The sequence below is a fragment of the Protopterus annectens genome, chromosome 5.part0, assembly GCF_019279795.1.
Source record: "Protopterus annectens isolate FY-2018-M chromosome 5.part0, PAN1.0, whole genome shotgun sequence".
In the NCBI taxonomy this organism is placed as follows: Eukaryota; Metazoa; Chordata; order Ceratodontiformes; family Protopteridae; genus Protopterus; species Protopterus annectens.
In genome coordinates this window covers 894,046,486-894,063,463 of record NC_056735.1, presented here as the reverse complement: position 1 = coordinate 894,063,463, position 16,978 = coordinate 894,046,486, and the positions used below count along the sequence as shown (strand labels likewise).

The 16,978-nt window shown below is 39.9% G+C and overlaps 1 protein-coding gene across 1 annotated transcript in view; it reads left to right on the top strand.

Annotated features, from left to right (window-relative positions):
• Positions 1-16,978, top strand: part of LOC122802279 — a 122,603-nt gene that overhangs the window by 58,390 nt on the left and 47,235 nt on the right. The window contains exon 4 of the mRNA XM_044071929.1: positions 2,882-3,016. Coding sequence (XP_043927864.1) covers positions 2,882-3,016 — 135 coding nt within the window. The remainder of the gene's footprint in view (positions 1-2,881; positions 3,017-16,978) is intronic.

Genomic DNA, 16,978 nt, shown 5'->3' with positions numbered 1-16,978 from the left:
GTTCAAGAAATCCATACACCCCATAGGGGTCCCAGACAACAGCAAGAGATTCCTGTAATATTTTATTCAAAACAATTTTCATTTGTTGCTGTATGAACAATTTCTATGTTGATTGGGTTGTTTTCTTGGCTTCTAACATTTAAGGGAACCTTAAAAATAATGAGATAATACTACCTGTCTCACAGGATCTGCAACAAGGAAACAAGGTATGACCCGACTTTTTTTTAACCAGTCTTCACCAATAGTAATAAGATCAACAACTTCCAAACAGAGAAATGATTTTAGATCACTCAACTTGCTTTTAGGGTTTTAGCATTTAGCATTTTATTTACTAAAATATACTAAAGGGACAAAGGGAACAAATAGTTTCCTGTTCAGCATTTAAACTTCCTGGGTAGAAAGGTGAAGAAAAACAGGATCAAAACACTTTGGCTGGTTGCATATATATGTGGAATTTCTAACTATATTTGCATTCTTAATAGGATAACACATAGTAAATAAATAAAAATAATAAATAAAAGTTTGTCATTCCGAAATTCTGACATCAGTTAGATAAATACATTGTTTAAAAAAATGATGATTACATTAATATTTATTAGTAAGTATACGTGCACAATATTACAGTATTACATGTTTGACACTTCTGTAATTTTGTGCAATACACAAATACTTCAGATCCTTGAAACATTTCAGGTAGTTACCTTTTAATCATTACAGACATGGATCTGTACTATAAATGCCTGGCAAATTTTATCTCAGAGTAGACTTTAGTATATGAAGCATAGCAAACTATGTTGATTGACCTCATGTGGCATATAAAGCTAATAATTCTATCTGTGATTTTAGTCATTCTGCCACTATTATACATTATCTTTTTGAAAAATAAGTGCAGTCATCTGGAAAATAGTATTTTTGTTATATTTTCTGTAATAGGAGTAAAAAAATAATTATTTCATCATCTTGTTAAGTACAGTAATTCACAAAGGTTTACCTTATAAACCTTTTTGCAAACTACCACTACACAAGACAGTCTCATGCAGTGAAACATGTACAAACAAACAAGCACAACTTTAAAGCTATCACCTTCCTTAACCCGTACACTTACCATAACCCAATAACACTTGAACAAATATACTTCCCAGTATCTGCATTCTGAACTATATGTATTGTAATCTATTAATATTTTGAACTGCAACTAAATGTAAATCTATTTATCAATATATTTATAAATATATGTACATATATATATATATATATATATATATATATATATATATATATATATATATATATGCATATACATATACATATAGGGGTCTACTTTACAAGAGTGAAATGCCAGTAGACTGACTTTCAAATTGCCGAGACCAAAACACTGCATACTTGCAAGGCTGAAAAATCGAAATCGCCGACTATCATAAGAATGACAAAGCATAATTTAGACTTACCCCTCATGTAATTCAATAATGAAAGTGACAATGCATGGTATCTAAACAATACCCTACAATTTTAAATATTCGTAATAAGTACCTAACTTTCAACTATACCCCTCTCACCAACCAATACCCACATATTCATAAAAATCCCACTGAGTATTCATGTCAAAATCTAAACATGTAAACAACCCTCATGAATATTCAGTGAAGATTTCTCAGGTAAATACTTAAATTTATTTTATTTCTAATGTTTATGTTTTTGCAGGGGGCCTACACTCCCTGCACCTCCCAAACCCCCTGCAAATTAAATATATCAACTATGTGATCACACTACATTGCTGAAATGAACATATTTCCTGTTCTGGTCAGTGCAGATCAGCCAAAGTTGGCATTTTCATCATTCAATCTTGTGAAAGATGGGAAAGTGAAGTTTCTGTCATGTGAAACTTTAACATTCTTGTCTTGGTTTATTGAAAATTGGCCTACTAGATATATATTTATATGGTTTACCTTTGTTTGGTTGAGAAAAATGAATGTCAACATCCAAAAGGCAACTCACAACACTTTGAACAGGGAAGTACCAATGTGGTACTACTCATGTACCAAGAAACAAGAAAACAAGGAAACTTTAAATATAAAAAAATAAATAAATAAATAAAAACATTATTTTTTGCAGAGGGCAAGCCCTCCTCTGTCCCCCAGGCGGGGGTCTGTGCCCTCACACCAACTGCTAATTATATATACTAACTCTGATCTGTATATATATATATATATATATATATATATATATATATAGAGAGAGAGAGAGAGAGAGAGTGAGAGTTAGAGAGACAGGTAGATAATACACACACACACACACACACACACACACACACACACACACACATACAGGAAATAATGGAGAGGAGATGCAGAGAGAGAGAGAGAGAAGGAGAGACAAGGTAGCGGGAGAAAGAAAGGCAATAAAAAAGTTTCCTAAATGAAAACCAATATAAAGACATTGGCTTTAAATTAAATATATATCACTACAGGAAATTGTTGGTATTACCAAGACAATATAATCTTTTATAACTTATCTATGTAATACAGAAAAAAAAATGTTATGTATGTTATACTCCATCAGAATGAATGAAACAATCTTTCCTAAGCAGCAGAAATCTTGTTTGTTTCTTGGTTTAATTTTTTTTGAGGAATTTATGTCTGGCAAACTTAATATGTTTAATTTTAATTGCTTTGCTCCACATATTAATAAGCAAAAGCAATAGAATCACTATGTTCACAAAACACTATCACCTTATTTTGTTTTATAAATAAAAGACAATGTGAACATATTTTTTCAGCACATTTAGGCTACAGCTGAGAAAAATGTAAGTAACATTCATAATTATGTTAAAAAGTTCATAATCGTAAATAGGAGGTATGTTATGCTATTATTCTTGCCACAGTTGCAACAGTTGGTGTCAGCAAATTTTATCTCAGGACAAAACAACTGATCTACACAAAGATTGCAACTTTGCAGAAAATATTGCTTGATCTAAACTGCAATTACAGTAGTCAACAAGAAAAAGATAAATGGCTAGGTTAGAATTTGTTGAAATTAGTTTTCTGACGCCTAGGTGATATGATCATATTATCTTGTCCTCATCTTTATGCACGTGTGTGTGTGTGTGTGTGTGTGTGTGTGTGTGTGTGTGTGTGTGTGTGTGTGTGTGTGTGTGTGCGTGTGCGTGCGTGTGCGTGTGTGTGCGTGTGCGTGTGTGTGTGTGTTGTGCCTTATCGGTTTTTGTTTAATATTGAGGCATTGTTGCATATAGGATGCCTGTGTGTCAAAGTATTTATGTGTGTGGAGTGGAGAGACTGTATCTCTGCCACATAATTTGTCATGTAGAGATATTGACTCAGTCACCTATCATTCCAGTTAGACTGAAAGAAAACAGTATCAGACAGAGGGAGACATAATCAAGTGGCAATAAAAGTCAAATGGATGCAAAAAAAATTCAACTCAGGCTCAAAATATGTTATACAAAATCAACTTTTATTGGCATTTAGAACAGACTAAAAGCGCAAAATCTATCGTAGTTGTATTAGTGAACAGAATAGTGAACAGGTACAATATAAACTAACAAATAATAATTTGTATATTAAAGAAATTCAACTGACATGTGTAGGTAAAGACTGATTATCACAATGTCTCCTGCTTAGGGTTATAGTAGGAAATGAAGCCGGTTACACCAAATCTCCCTTTACTGGACTTTAGATCCCATGTTGTCTTGTGGACCACTGAACAGTACAGGTCACCAAAGAGATGCAGTCTGATTGGCATGACCTGAGTCTGCCAATGGGATACCTATGAAACTTTTTTTCAAAATGAACTAAAAGGTGGCCATCATTACATAATGTCCAGATGACCTTATTTGTCTTTCTTGATCCAAAGAAACAGCAATTATATACTAAGAACCTCCAATATCCTCAAGCTCCTCATCCAGTGATGGACTGTAAGCCCAGCAACTCTTCAAGCATTCTCATTTCTGCAATGTTTACCCACGATTGTGTTCTTTAAGTTACTAGTCACAGATCTAGTCACAAATCATGGACAGATGTGAGAGGGGAGCATAGATTGATAAATTTCGTAGACTTTTATCCAGGGGGTCTGTTTTAGTAGGGAGCATTGTTTGTCTGCTTTCTCTGAGGTACTGTCGCTATTATGGCAATATATGGTGAATATATAATGAACTAGGCAAGTGTGGTTATACTTACAGCTTTAGTGCTGTCAGTTTAGAATGGCCTGAGGGAGACAAAGTCTCTAACAGTTTGAAATTGGGTGTAAGAGTCCTCTAGTAGAAACCTTTCCTTAATTGCTGAAAATATGTTCATTAAAAAGGCTTGGGAATCTCTTCCCAAAGCCAATTAACTGTTCAACAGAACTATCATCTTCTTTTTCCTGTCTGTGTTCACCCTTTATGGAGGCCTTAACCTCCACCAGCTCCCTTACAAAAATATACTAAATTCAGAGCTGCATAACCATGGAGAAAAGATAAATACCCTACCAAAGGGAATTTAGTAGTCACATAAACTGCAATCTTATGGTAAGGTCACCTAAATGAAATATAATCAGGAAAAGGTGCAATCACGAAGAACTGATTGAGGAGATCATGTCCCGTCATTTAGTCATCCAGAGATGTAGGATATCAACATAAAACATGAGTGTAATACATGCAGTAGATGAAGGTGTCTGTTATCTTTTCTAAGAAGTGTTATTAAGAAATACTGGCTGTCATATTGTGTGCTATGATTAGGTAAAAAATCATTAGGAAAGATATTGTTTGAGTAAGTAGAGCCTGAGGAAAACATCAGTGTCTTTTAGTCACTGACTATGCTATACACCAGATAATGTAGTGGTGGAACACTGGAAGAGCATGGTAAGGGATATGAGATTATGCAGCTTCTGATAAGTAGACAAGTAGTGATATAGGAAGAAGTTGAAAGTATATGAGACCCTTGATTGGAAGTGTAGCTGTTTAACAGATAAACATCCAAGTGCTTATGCTTTGAACATTTTTTATGATGGAACTTACCATATTATATCATCTGATAACTAACCTGTGGTGTGGTCTGAGAAAGCACTTCTGTAGGAATGAAGGTACTACACTGATTTAATTGCTTTTGTAGAGGCTTATAAACTTTCCATGAGATGGCAGCAAATATAAAAGAAAAGCCACAACAAGGGTGGAGTAAAGTGGACAGCTGTCCCAGTTGGACAATGAGAATCAGCCCAAGTGACAGGTACCAGTGTTGGGGGTCTACAGAACCAACTTCATAAATGCATTACATCACTGCATTGGTGGTCATGGCTGAAGTGTCAAAGTACTGAATATGTAATGACATAACTATAGCAACGTGCTTGTAACATTTTCAGAGAAAAGAGTAGTTTTGGTCTTTACAAGAAAAGCATTTTTTGTTGTTGCTTTGTTGTGTTTTTTTTTTTTTTCTTCTTTTGGTTTCTCAGTTTTTGAGTTAATGGGGGCAGTTTGAGAATCTGTACAGGGTGCCTAATAGCCTAACTAAGGTTCTATACCAAAGAAATTGACAGCAGTATGACACTCTTTGGCTGAACAAGCTCCTTCCTTTAGACGTTCAGGTACAGATTATTGCTGACTGTGGCTTCACTGCATTTGATAAGGTGTAGAGATATTTCTTTGTGCTAAGAGTTAGAATTATGAAAGTCTAGAAGTATTCCACGTCATCCATCATATTATTGTGGTAACAATTGAAAGTCTGTTGTACATCAAATGCTACACATATACTATTTCTTAGAAGACATATTTGAACGGGTCTACCTGAAAACGCCGAAAGTGCACAACACTGACAAAGAGAACTACGACACCGGAAGATCAACAATGGAGAAGACCAACAGTTGAGAATCTTGATGCTGAGAACACCGACAAGTTAAGGTAATTGTGTGATAGGGACGGACGTTAGGATCAGGGTGTGGGTCAGGTAAGTCTGCAATAATGACGGACTTTAGGTTTAGGGGCAGGTCAAGTGAGTTAGGGTTAGGGTACGGATAAGGTAAGTGTGCGATAGTGGCGGACTAGAGGGTTAAGGGTGGATTAAGTGGGTTAGGGTGCGATTAAGGTAAGTATGCGATAGTGGCAGAGTTAAGGGTTAGAGGCAGATTAAGTGAGTTAGGGTTAGGGTGCGAGTAAGGTAAGTGTGCGATAGTGACGGACCTTAGGGTTAGGGTTTGGGTTAAGGTTAGTGCATAGATAGTTGTGTATGTAAGGTTTAGTGTAGGTTTGTAAGGTTTTTGGTGTGCTTGTTTTGTGTGTGTGTTTTTCGGGAAAGGTATTTGTTTTGTTGATTGTCGGGATTTTGGTTTGTCGGGCATGTGAAGTTTTGTGTTTTTTAACTTTCTTTTTTTGTTGTTTTTTTCATGTCGGTTATTTCGTTGTCTGTGTTTTGGCGTGTCAGTATTATCAGGTAGACCCATTTGAACACATACTTCATGGGAGGTTCACTATGAAATGTTGACAAAGAAGCACCTACAGTGTACACAGAATGTAAGCATAGCAGCCATGTAAATATGGAGTTTGTCGTTGCATTTTCATCTTGAATATTACCGTATGCACTTTATTATAGCTAGCTCAACTAAAATTGCCAGGAATTTGTTTTGGTATTCTAAGCAGATCACAATTCTGCTTGGCAAGGTTAATTTCATTTTAGTTTAGCTAACTTTGAACAAATGATTTTAATCACCACCAAAAGGTAATGATATTAATGGTAACAAGTCATAGTGAAGGGGTGAGTTCATATATACAAAAGGTAATGTAATATCAAGTTCAGTTAAAGCCTGGTCATCAGAGGAAGGAAGTACTCACCCTGTATGTATATGTGGTCAAGAATACCACATACACAAATGCCATGGATATAGCCAACCTGCTGGCAGACAAATTCAGTGAAAACTTCACCCCTCTGTCCCCCCATCAGTAAACTAGGACATCCCCAGCACCTGCCCCCCTCCCCTCATCACCAAGATGCAGGTCATTATTCCCTCTTAAAGGCAAAATATACATCCTCCATGAGACTTGACAACATCCCTGGCTGTGTCCTACATAGGTTCATAGGTTCATAGGTTGGTACTAGGCTATTGGCCCAAGGGCCTATACAAGCCTAGCCATAACAATTCCCTGGATATTTCTTCCCACAATATTTACTTCCCTGAACCCCTGTCTAGTAGGGCAAATGACATGATTCCCCGGGGTGAATTTCCTATCTCCCATCCAGTCATCAAGGTTCCTTTAGAAGAGGGCCAAGGAGGTGCTCTGCTTGACATGTATGGGCAGTCTATTCCAGAGTATGGGGAGTCTCTGGGTCAGAAACCTATCCCTCCAGCATGTTTTATTCATTGTGATGACAAGGTTTAGATCTCTGCAGCATGTCGCTCTGAGAGATTGGGATTTCTTTAAGTGGAGCATGTCCAACAGCTCAGGGTTTGACATGGCCTTGTATGTTAAGCAGAGATCGCCTCTGAGTAGATGATATGCCACAGAGTATAGCTGGAGTTTTTTTAGATGGTCAGCATATGGCATCTGCTTTAGGCCTGTGATTCCTTTATTGAGGTATTTCTGTGGCCTTTCCAGCAGTTGCAGATGTCTTGTGAGGTACATACCAAATGGGGCGTTATACTCTATAATGGGTCTAATGAGGGATCAGTACAGTGGGACAATGTCCTCCTTTTTTCTGGATGAAAATCCCTTAGTGATGAGGTGTGCCACATAGAAGGATTTCCTGACTGTTGTGGTGATGTGGTTATCGAAGGTGAGACCATTGTCCACCTGTGTCCCTAAGTCTCTCATCACACTTTCAATGTTTTATGTACTGCCACCTATGTGGTAATTCATGGGTACATGTTTTTTTTTTCCAAAGGGGATAACTATACATTTCTTGGTATTAAGCTTAAGCCCATGGCTCTGGCACCAAACATCTGTTTCTGTAAGGCCCTTTTGTAGAATATCCACATCATTTGGGGATTCAATAATGGCTCCCAGTTTGCAGTCATCTGCGAACTTTGTTAGCCAGAGTCCCTCAGTGTTGGCCTGTACTTCAGAGAAGCTGATGCCAAACAAGAGTGGTCCCAGGACTGAACCCTGAGGTACTCCATTTGTCACTTGTCTGGAGCTGGATTTGGAGTCTGCTACTTTTACAGTCTTGGTTCTATCAGTAAGCCAGTTGGCAACCCATCAAGTGATGTACGGATTTATGCCCAGCTTAGTAAGTTTATCTATGATTCCAGAGTGGGGGATGGTGTTGAAGGCCTTGGCGAGGTCCAGATATGTTGTGTGGACCATCTTACCCTCGTCCACAGCTCTGGAGACTGATTCTAAGAAGTCAATCAGGTTCAGGAGACAAGATCGGCTATTCATGAACCCAAACTGGGTGGGGTCCAATGTTTGAAGGTTGCCAATGTCTTTGTTTATAAGTTCCATCATAATGCCTTCCATGCCCTTGCAGATCAGGCTCATCAGGCTGATGGGACAGTAGTTCCTGGGATCCAAGGTGGATCACCCCTTGTGGAGTGGGATAACTGCAACTGTGCGCCACTCAGTGGGCATGAAGCCTGAGGTGAGGCTATGATTAAACATGACACTTAGGTGAGGTGCCAGTTCATTTTGTAGTTCATGTAGTACACAGCCTGGGATGTCCTCTAGTCCCATGGATGCTGTATTCTTAGCTTTGAAGAGTGCGGTTTCTACCCATGTGGATGTGATTACTGGAATTTGGCAATCTTTTGGTATTGAGGTGGGCTGCTTAGGGGGTGAGACGGGGGTGAAGTTGGCACTAAATCAATCTGCCAGGATATTGGCAATATTCTTGGGATCAGTATATTTAATGCCATTCTGTTGTAGCTCAGAGCAGATCTGAGCATTGCCATTTAGATTCTTGACATAACTATAGAATGCTTTGTGGTTGTCTTTGGAATCTGGCAATTTTATTTTCGTAACTAGCTTTTGAGGATTTTATGAGGGATCTCAGGTTCTTACTGTGGCTGGTAAGGGAGTTTTTTGCATCCTGGGATTTTCCTTTTTTCTGCAACAGTTTCTTCCTTCTGTTGCATAGTTTGTTTATAGCAGGGGACCACCAGATTGCCTTCCTTTTTTTAGAGGAGAGCATCTTGGTTCTATTTGGGATGGCACGATTCATGCATGAGTGGATGTGCTCGTACAGTGCCTTAGTGTAGGATTCAGCAGTCAAACTTTCAGATCCCGTCTGCATGGGTGTCATGAAGTTTGTCACTTCTGACTTTAGTAGCATGAAGTTGGCTTTGGAGAAGGTTTTTTTATGGAGGTTTCCTTACTGGGGGGTGGGATGTGGATGTCAAGGGTGATTTGCTTATGGTCAGACCTGACCAGAGAGGGGGTGACCACTGGTGTGGAGAATCTATCTACCATGTTGGTAATGACCAGGTCTAAGATATTGGAGCCCCTGGTCAGACAATGGATTAGTTTATTCAGGGCATTGGAATTTATGAATTCCAAGAACTGTTGGGAAAAGGTGTTGGTACCCGAATAGTTTTCCCAATTAATAGCAGGGTAGTTGAAATCACCCAGTATTTGATTGTAAGTTAATATTTTCCGGTATTTTTAGAAATGTGTAGTGAGAATCTTGGGGCATGGTGGGGGATCTGCAGCAAACTACAATTTGGATTGCAGTCTTACCTAGTGTTAGTTGTACCTGGAGAATTTCAGATGCATTGTGTTGGGCAACTAGTCTGGAGGTGTGAATATCCTTGGTGATTATGGATACTCCGCCACCTTTAGTGTTTTGGTCTTGGTTTTGTGGCCGAAAAGTATGGTAAGAGTTGTAGCCTGGTATTGCAGGGGTGCTCTCTGGAACCTTGAACCATGTATCAGTTACTGCACAAATATCGATGGTCTCCATTTTTAGGAGTGCCTCAGGAGAGTGCATATTAAGGTTTAGACTTCTAGCACTGAGTAGCATTACCTTCAGATTTTGCATGCTTGTATCTGTTACGGTGATGATTTTGTCCTTTGAACCTTGCCTAAAAAAGGCACTATGGGGTGGAAAGAGCTTTAGCCAGTAACCTGAATCCCAGGGGTGACAGGTGCAGACCATCTCTGGCAAAGCATCATGGTTTGTCGATCATGTCTTCCCAGGCAGGCAAATACTGGATCCCCTTTGAATGACAAGAGAAGCTTAGCCAATTGTTGAAGTCAATCATTTTGTCTTTATACTTTGGTATAATTCTGGGCGAAGGCAGCAAGCTACTCAGGGCTAGGGTCATACCTGCCTGGGCCACATGATCCGAGAGCTCTTTCATGTCTCTTTTCATGTAGTCCAGGGAGGTATTTCTCAAGTCATTCACTCCAGTATGGACAATGACAGAGTTGTATTTGTACTTGTTGTGGAGTGACTTGAGTGCATGCGTTATGTGGCTGATCCTGGCACCCAACAGGCAGCTGACTGCAATTTTCTCCTTGTTCAGCCTGGTGAGTGGGGCATCAGTGTGCCTGACTATAGAGTCACCTATGACTAAAGTGTTGGATACATTGTCTTGCCTTAGGGGCTGTTGTTGTGTGGCACATTGGTGTTGTGAGCTATGTGTCACTTTGGTTGTGACTGGTGTTTGTTTGCATTTCAGCTTCGGAGGTCCTTGTTGCTTGGGCAGGTTAATGTTAATGGCCTCCGCATATATGAGTTTAGTGTTGCTATGTGTGGTGTTGATGGTGTGGGTTTTGAAGGGCTATGAGTTGCTTGAGGTGTAGTGTAGGTGTTAACCTTCTCCTCTTGACTGTCTAGCCCAATCTTGGCCGGAGAGAGCTTTGCTTCCAGTTTGGCTATGTAAGTGCATCTCTCGCAAGTTGTAGTGTTGAGTGGTAGGAGGAGTGGGTTGTCTGTGTACATGAGGCAGTTACTGCATTGCCCCAGTGTGCCCAGATTCACCAGGTGGACAGGAGAAATCACGGGAAGCTGAACCTTGGACATGCCTGTTTCCCTTACCTTTGCAAAGTACTTTGCAATTATAGGCTGTTTAGTGCCTTCCGATTCATTTCTCCTTATTGCCAAGGAGCTTGTATCAGTTTCAGGCTTCCTAGTGCTTTCCAGCAGGTTCTAGAGCAAGTGCTAGTCACAGGGGTTCAGATTTTAGTGCTACTACTGAGAAACCTGCTAGTTCTAAGGGAAAATTTGAAGAGCAGACCTTCTGGCACCTGGGATAGATTAACTGTAGCCCCGTGGTGCTGCACGATGCCAAAAATGCGCAAACACATGCATTTTTAATTCAGAAAGATGAAAGGGATAGAAATCAGCCCAAAAAGGCTAATAAAATTATAATTTCAGAGCTGTAAACCACTCCTCTAATGTTAGACAGGCAGTAAAATGCTCACCACTCCCACTGGTAAGCAGTAGGACTTCCCTCTACCACAGCAAGGTCTGGATAGCTCTGAACACAGAAATAAAGTCCTGAGACAAGCAAAGTCTGGGATATGGACTATACTGGCTAGGAAAGGTGGGAAATGAACAAACAAGATAGTATTTTTTTGGTTAAAACAGGCTAAACTATACAATAATACAGTAAATAAACACAGAAAAGGCTAACAAACCTGAGTGTATAGTCCTAAACACTAAATGCAATTACAACTCTACAAAATTAGCAATTTAAAACTTTTTAAATGAAACAAGGCAAGTGCACAACTGAAAAATGATTTAAGAGGCAGTAATACAGTAGAATAAGTAGCTAGTCTACATATACAGAGAAGTCTATATATACAGCAAAGCAGCTAAAACACAAAAACAATTCAGATGCAGTGTCACCTAGAGTGCTTGAGTTGTAGCAATGTTAAGGCAAATACAGTTTTAATAAATGCACTAAAATATACTCTATATTTCCAAAATGTTTGAGAAGCACAGTCAGAAGACAAGGCGATTCAGGCAATTTTTTTTTTTTTTTTTTTAAGAAAGGGAGAAAGGAGGAACAGAAGGCCATCTCGGATGTTCTCGCTGTATTAGGTAGAATGACCTAATGACGCTAGACTGGGAGGAGTGTCCCAGATCAAATTTACAGTAGGGCAGGCAACTGCAAAGCCACTAAGTATAACAACAAGACACCAACAGGGAGGGAGGATGGGGAACAATACTAAAGCTATATTTTAGACAGGAAACACTACAGAAATCTTTATCACAGCAGTGAGCCACAAAATGAAAGTTTTTAAACAGATAAAGGAGCAAGGAGACTCTACAGAATGCTTTTAACTGCAAACAAATCAGTTACCCGTGCAGATTAGTTAATAGCAATAAAACACAGTAAAAGTATGCAGCAGGCAATAAAAAGTGTTATATATAAATTGCTAGAAGCAATAACCAATATAAATAAGCCAAAAAAACAGGATACTTGTATATCTCAGATCAGAGTTGTAGTCAATGCCCCTCCTCCACTCTGCTCAGTGTGTATTGTATGTATGTGTTTTTTTTCCTTACCTCCAACTTCATGACTCCTTGCTTCAGCCTCCTCCAGACCCACAAGTCACAGAATTTGAGAACTTAAACAATTGCTTTTTGTAAGTGCTACAAGTACATGAAAAATAAACAATCACAGCAAAATCAAGTTATGGTTATTTTTGTGTAGAGAATCCAAAGCTTTGTCAAATGAACTTTTTGTAAAGAGCTCTCAGAAGCACTAAGCACCCTAGTCACCCAAAGTCTGTGCACCAGCTTCATCCCAGCAGAATGGGGGACAGCCACTGTCATCCCTCTACACAAAGGTGGAGCGTCCGCTGACGCAGGCAATTATAGGCCCATCAACCTAACTAGCCTGATCTGCAAGGCCATGGAAAGCATTATCACAGACCTTATTAATAAGGACAATGGCAACCTCTAAATGCTTGCTCTGACACAGTTTGGTTTTGTTAAAGGGAGATCATACCTGTTAAAGTTGGTCGCCTTCTTCAAAACAAGCACCAAAGCCATGGATGAGGGAAAGACAGTGCACCCTGCCTACCTTGATCTAGTCAAAGCGTTTGACACTATTCCCCCCTTGGGCATAAATGAACTTTTTGTATAAATAGATAGATAAACTCTCCCATCTAGGCATCAATCCATATGTTACCAGATGGGTAACTAATTGGCTCACTGATAGAACTGACTCAGTCAAAATATGGGAAGCCACCTCTAGTAGTAGACCAGTAACAAGTGGTGTACCTCAAGGATCAGTCTTGGGGCCTCTACTGTTTGGGATATACTTTTCTGAGGTGCAAGCCAAAACCAGTGGTCTGTGGTTGACCAAGCATGATGTGAACATCCTCTGAGAGGGCCTTACCCAGAGTAATGACAGGTGCCAGAAACATGGCCTCAAACTGAATGCCAAGAAATGCATCATTATCCTCTTTCTGGAAAATGGCATCCCCACTAATTATCACATTAATAACAATATACTAAGCAGGCAATCAGTCATGAGGAACTTTGGAGCCCAGGTTGATAGCAACCTTACTTTTGGCTACCAAGTTGGCTCCATTTTATGGAAGGCTTTCTACATGGCCCACGTCATAAGTAAGGGTATTTCATCCAGGAAGAAGTAGGTCATAACATACCTGTACTCCTCCCTTATCAGACATTATCAAGTACAATGCCCAGTTCGGCATGTACCTTGCCAAGCACATGCAGCAGGTGGAGAGAACACAGAGGTTCCTGACCAGGAAAATCCAGGTTCTCAAACACCTATCTTATACAGATAAGCTAAAAGCCCTGTCCCTCTACTCAGTTTCATACAGACTGTTCAGAAGTGATCTGCTTATGGCATATAAGGCCATCTCAGACTCAGCCTTGATGGAGTTGCTGCATATCCATAATCAAACTCCACTCATGCAACCCACATGCAAGGGTTCAACCTGGTCTGTGACATTAATAGAACTTGTTGGCGAAATAGATTTGTGTACCAGTGACTCCCCCATCTGTGAAATAGACTCCCTCGCCATGTCAAGCAGAGTACCTCACTAGTCCTCTTTAAGAGGAATCTGGATGACTGGATGGGAAACAGAAAATACACCCCTGGGATCCCACCTGTGTCCCTGCAGGACAAGGAAATCAGGTGCTGACTTTGTGGGAACATGGGTGTAATTCTTGGCTAGGCTTATAAGGGCCTCTGGGCCAATAGCCTAGTATCATCCTATGAACCTATGAACCTAAGGCATTGTATGTTATTGTGTGTGTGTGTGTGTGTGTGTGTGTGTGTGTGTGTGTGTGTGTGTGTGTGTGTGTGTGTGTGTGTGTGTGTGTGTGTGTGTGTGTGTGTGTGTGTGTGTGTGTGTGTGTGTGTGTGTGTGCGCGCGCAAGCATGCACGTATATGTGTTTTTCCTGCAATACTGTAATATTGATTTGACTCAATCCTGAGTATATATAGTTTGGTTGGGATTCATAGATAGCTCACTGCATAGCATAATTGCAAAATATGACATGAGTAATAGACATGTGTAGAGTATGGGCAATGTAAAGAAAGAGGTAGAATGACCACAATAATATAAAACCTGCATGATATGTAATAAATGCAACTGAGTTACGAGGAGTATGCAAATGCAGGGGGGATGAACACTACTGACCAATTATAGGCTTATAAAACAGGTATGCTTTGTAGTCATAGCAGTCTACCTTGTAAAGTGAGAACTATGATGTACATGATCAGATCCATGGTAGTGATACAGCACTTCCCAGTTGGAACAAAGCTGATATTGATATGCATTGCTCCCAACAATGTATGCAGACTATGCATGGCAGTTCATGGACTGTCATCACTGTCCTGCAGATATCAGCATACTAACAGAAGTTATAGGGTGGTCAGAGTGCAGTCATTATTACTTGCTCAGTTGAGGGCAGTCTTGTATGGCCACAGGGCATAATGGTTGTAACCCACTACTGTTGTAGGAGATTGTGGGAACTCAGGGATCACATCCTCCATGAATGGGGTAGGGATGCCACTTCAGAGCCTTCACTAGGAAAGAACAGACCCCTCTCCACAGACAGTCAGTAAGTTTCTGAGCAGATGATTCAGTTTCATGCATGTTTCTTGTGTAGACATCTGGATGATTATACAACCACAACAGCTGCAATGAGTGAAACCTATAGAATCCTCATAATGTGCAATAAGCCTGCACTGCCCTTGAACCAACCTCTTACTACATCTCATAGACACATACAAAACACCATTGCCCTCATACCTCCTGTTAGCTCCACAGGCTTTCTAGGGGTGTAGTAGTTACATTATAGGTTCGTAGGCTCATAGGAGGTTACTAGGCTAATGGCCCTACAGCCCTTACAAGCCGAGTCATATTTATCCTGTGTTGCCACAATTGTCAGTGGTTAGGTGAGTGAAATTTGCAGAGGTAAGGATCTATGGTAGTTAATACCAACTTCCTCTGTCCAGGAGGGAAATGGTACCACCCTAGGAGTGAATTTGTGGTCACCCGTCCATTGATCTAGGTTGCATTAGAAGAGGGTCAGGTAGGATCTCTGTTTCAAGTGAACTGGAAGATTGCTCCAGAGAAGTGCAGTCTCTGGGAGATGTATCTATCTCTCCAGCATGGCTCGTTCATGACAAAGGTTAGGTAAAGAACCCTGGAGCGAGTGATCCTCCTGCAGTTTGATTTATGAATGTGTAGCATTTCCATTAGGGCTGGGTCAGAGACTGCCATGTAAGCCAGGCATAGGTCAACCCCTTAGCAACCTGCAGGAGACAGAATACAATGACGGGGCTTTCGGTCTTTCTGCATAAGACTTATTTTGGGTATGCCATAATTTCTTGCTGAGAAACCTCTGTGGTCTCTCCAGTTGCTGCTGGTGTCTGGTGAGTTACATGCAAAAGGGAGCATTGTACTCAATTATAGGTCTGATGAGGGCTGAGTATAATGGAATTATAACATCCTTAGCTCTATATGCAATGCCTTTACTTATAAGATGTGCCACATAGAAGGATTTTCTTACTACTGTGGATACGTGGTGGTCAAAGTCAGACTGCTATCAACCTGAGTACCCAGATGATGTACCACTGGGTCTACACCTAGGCAGTAATTGTTTTTTATGCCTGAAAAGGAAGATACTCCTCTAACCTTTTCTCTTTGATTGCTGTAGGCAGTTTTTAATTACTAACCACTGTGCTGAATGTCATACAAACAGCAGTCAGTTTGCAATGCAGTTAGCGTGCAGTGCATTAACTACACATGTTGGTGCAAGCTGTGCATATCACAGCGAACACAAAGCAGCCTGTGACCTGTATGCTTGTACATTCTTGTGTGTATGCTTTAGTACCATGGTACAGTGCTATGGCCATACCCTACTCCCACACTATAGTGTTATAATGCACAACTAATGATTCACAAACATGTGTTAGTGCACAAGGAGCTACTATTTTGCTCCATTTGTGAACCTGATTGAGGTCCCATGGCTGCTTCAGGGACCGAGTAATGCAGAACTGCATCTTGATGTGCTACACAAAGCAGTATTTTCTTGTTCTTCCTGCATGTGAAACTTTTTGGAATGTCTACTGGACAGTTACAATGACCCATTGTGGAAAAATGGATGCCTGGCATGAGCTGGTTAGAAAACTAAGTGATATTGCTGGCATCACCTATTCTGGTCAGCAGTGCTGGCAGCCTGGCATAGCTAAAGTGACCTGAAGTGTTGCCACCTCAACCTACTTCATCAGTGGGAAATAGGGTGTCAGAAGAGAAAATGTGAAATGCTCTGTAAGCATTTAAATACTCTTATATTCTAAGTAAATACTTATTTTATGTATTTTGTTGTATTTTCATTTGTTAAACAGGAGAGATAGATTAAGCTGATAGCCTCTTTTCAGCAGTGTCCATTGGAGAAAAGCTCAGACAAAAACAGTTCTTAATGGTTTTGAATACATTATTTCAAAATAATTGTAATTAGAAAGTTTACTAAATATGTTATTTAGAATATTACGTACAATTAATGTACAAATAAATCCATGAAGCATATTACTGAATGGCAGATAAGAGGATTGATTTAAGGT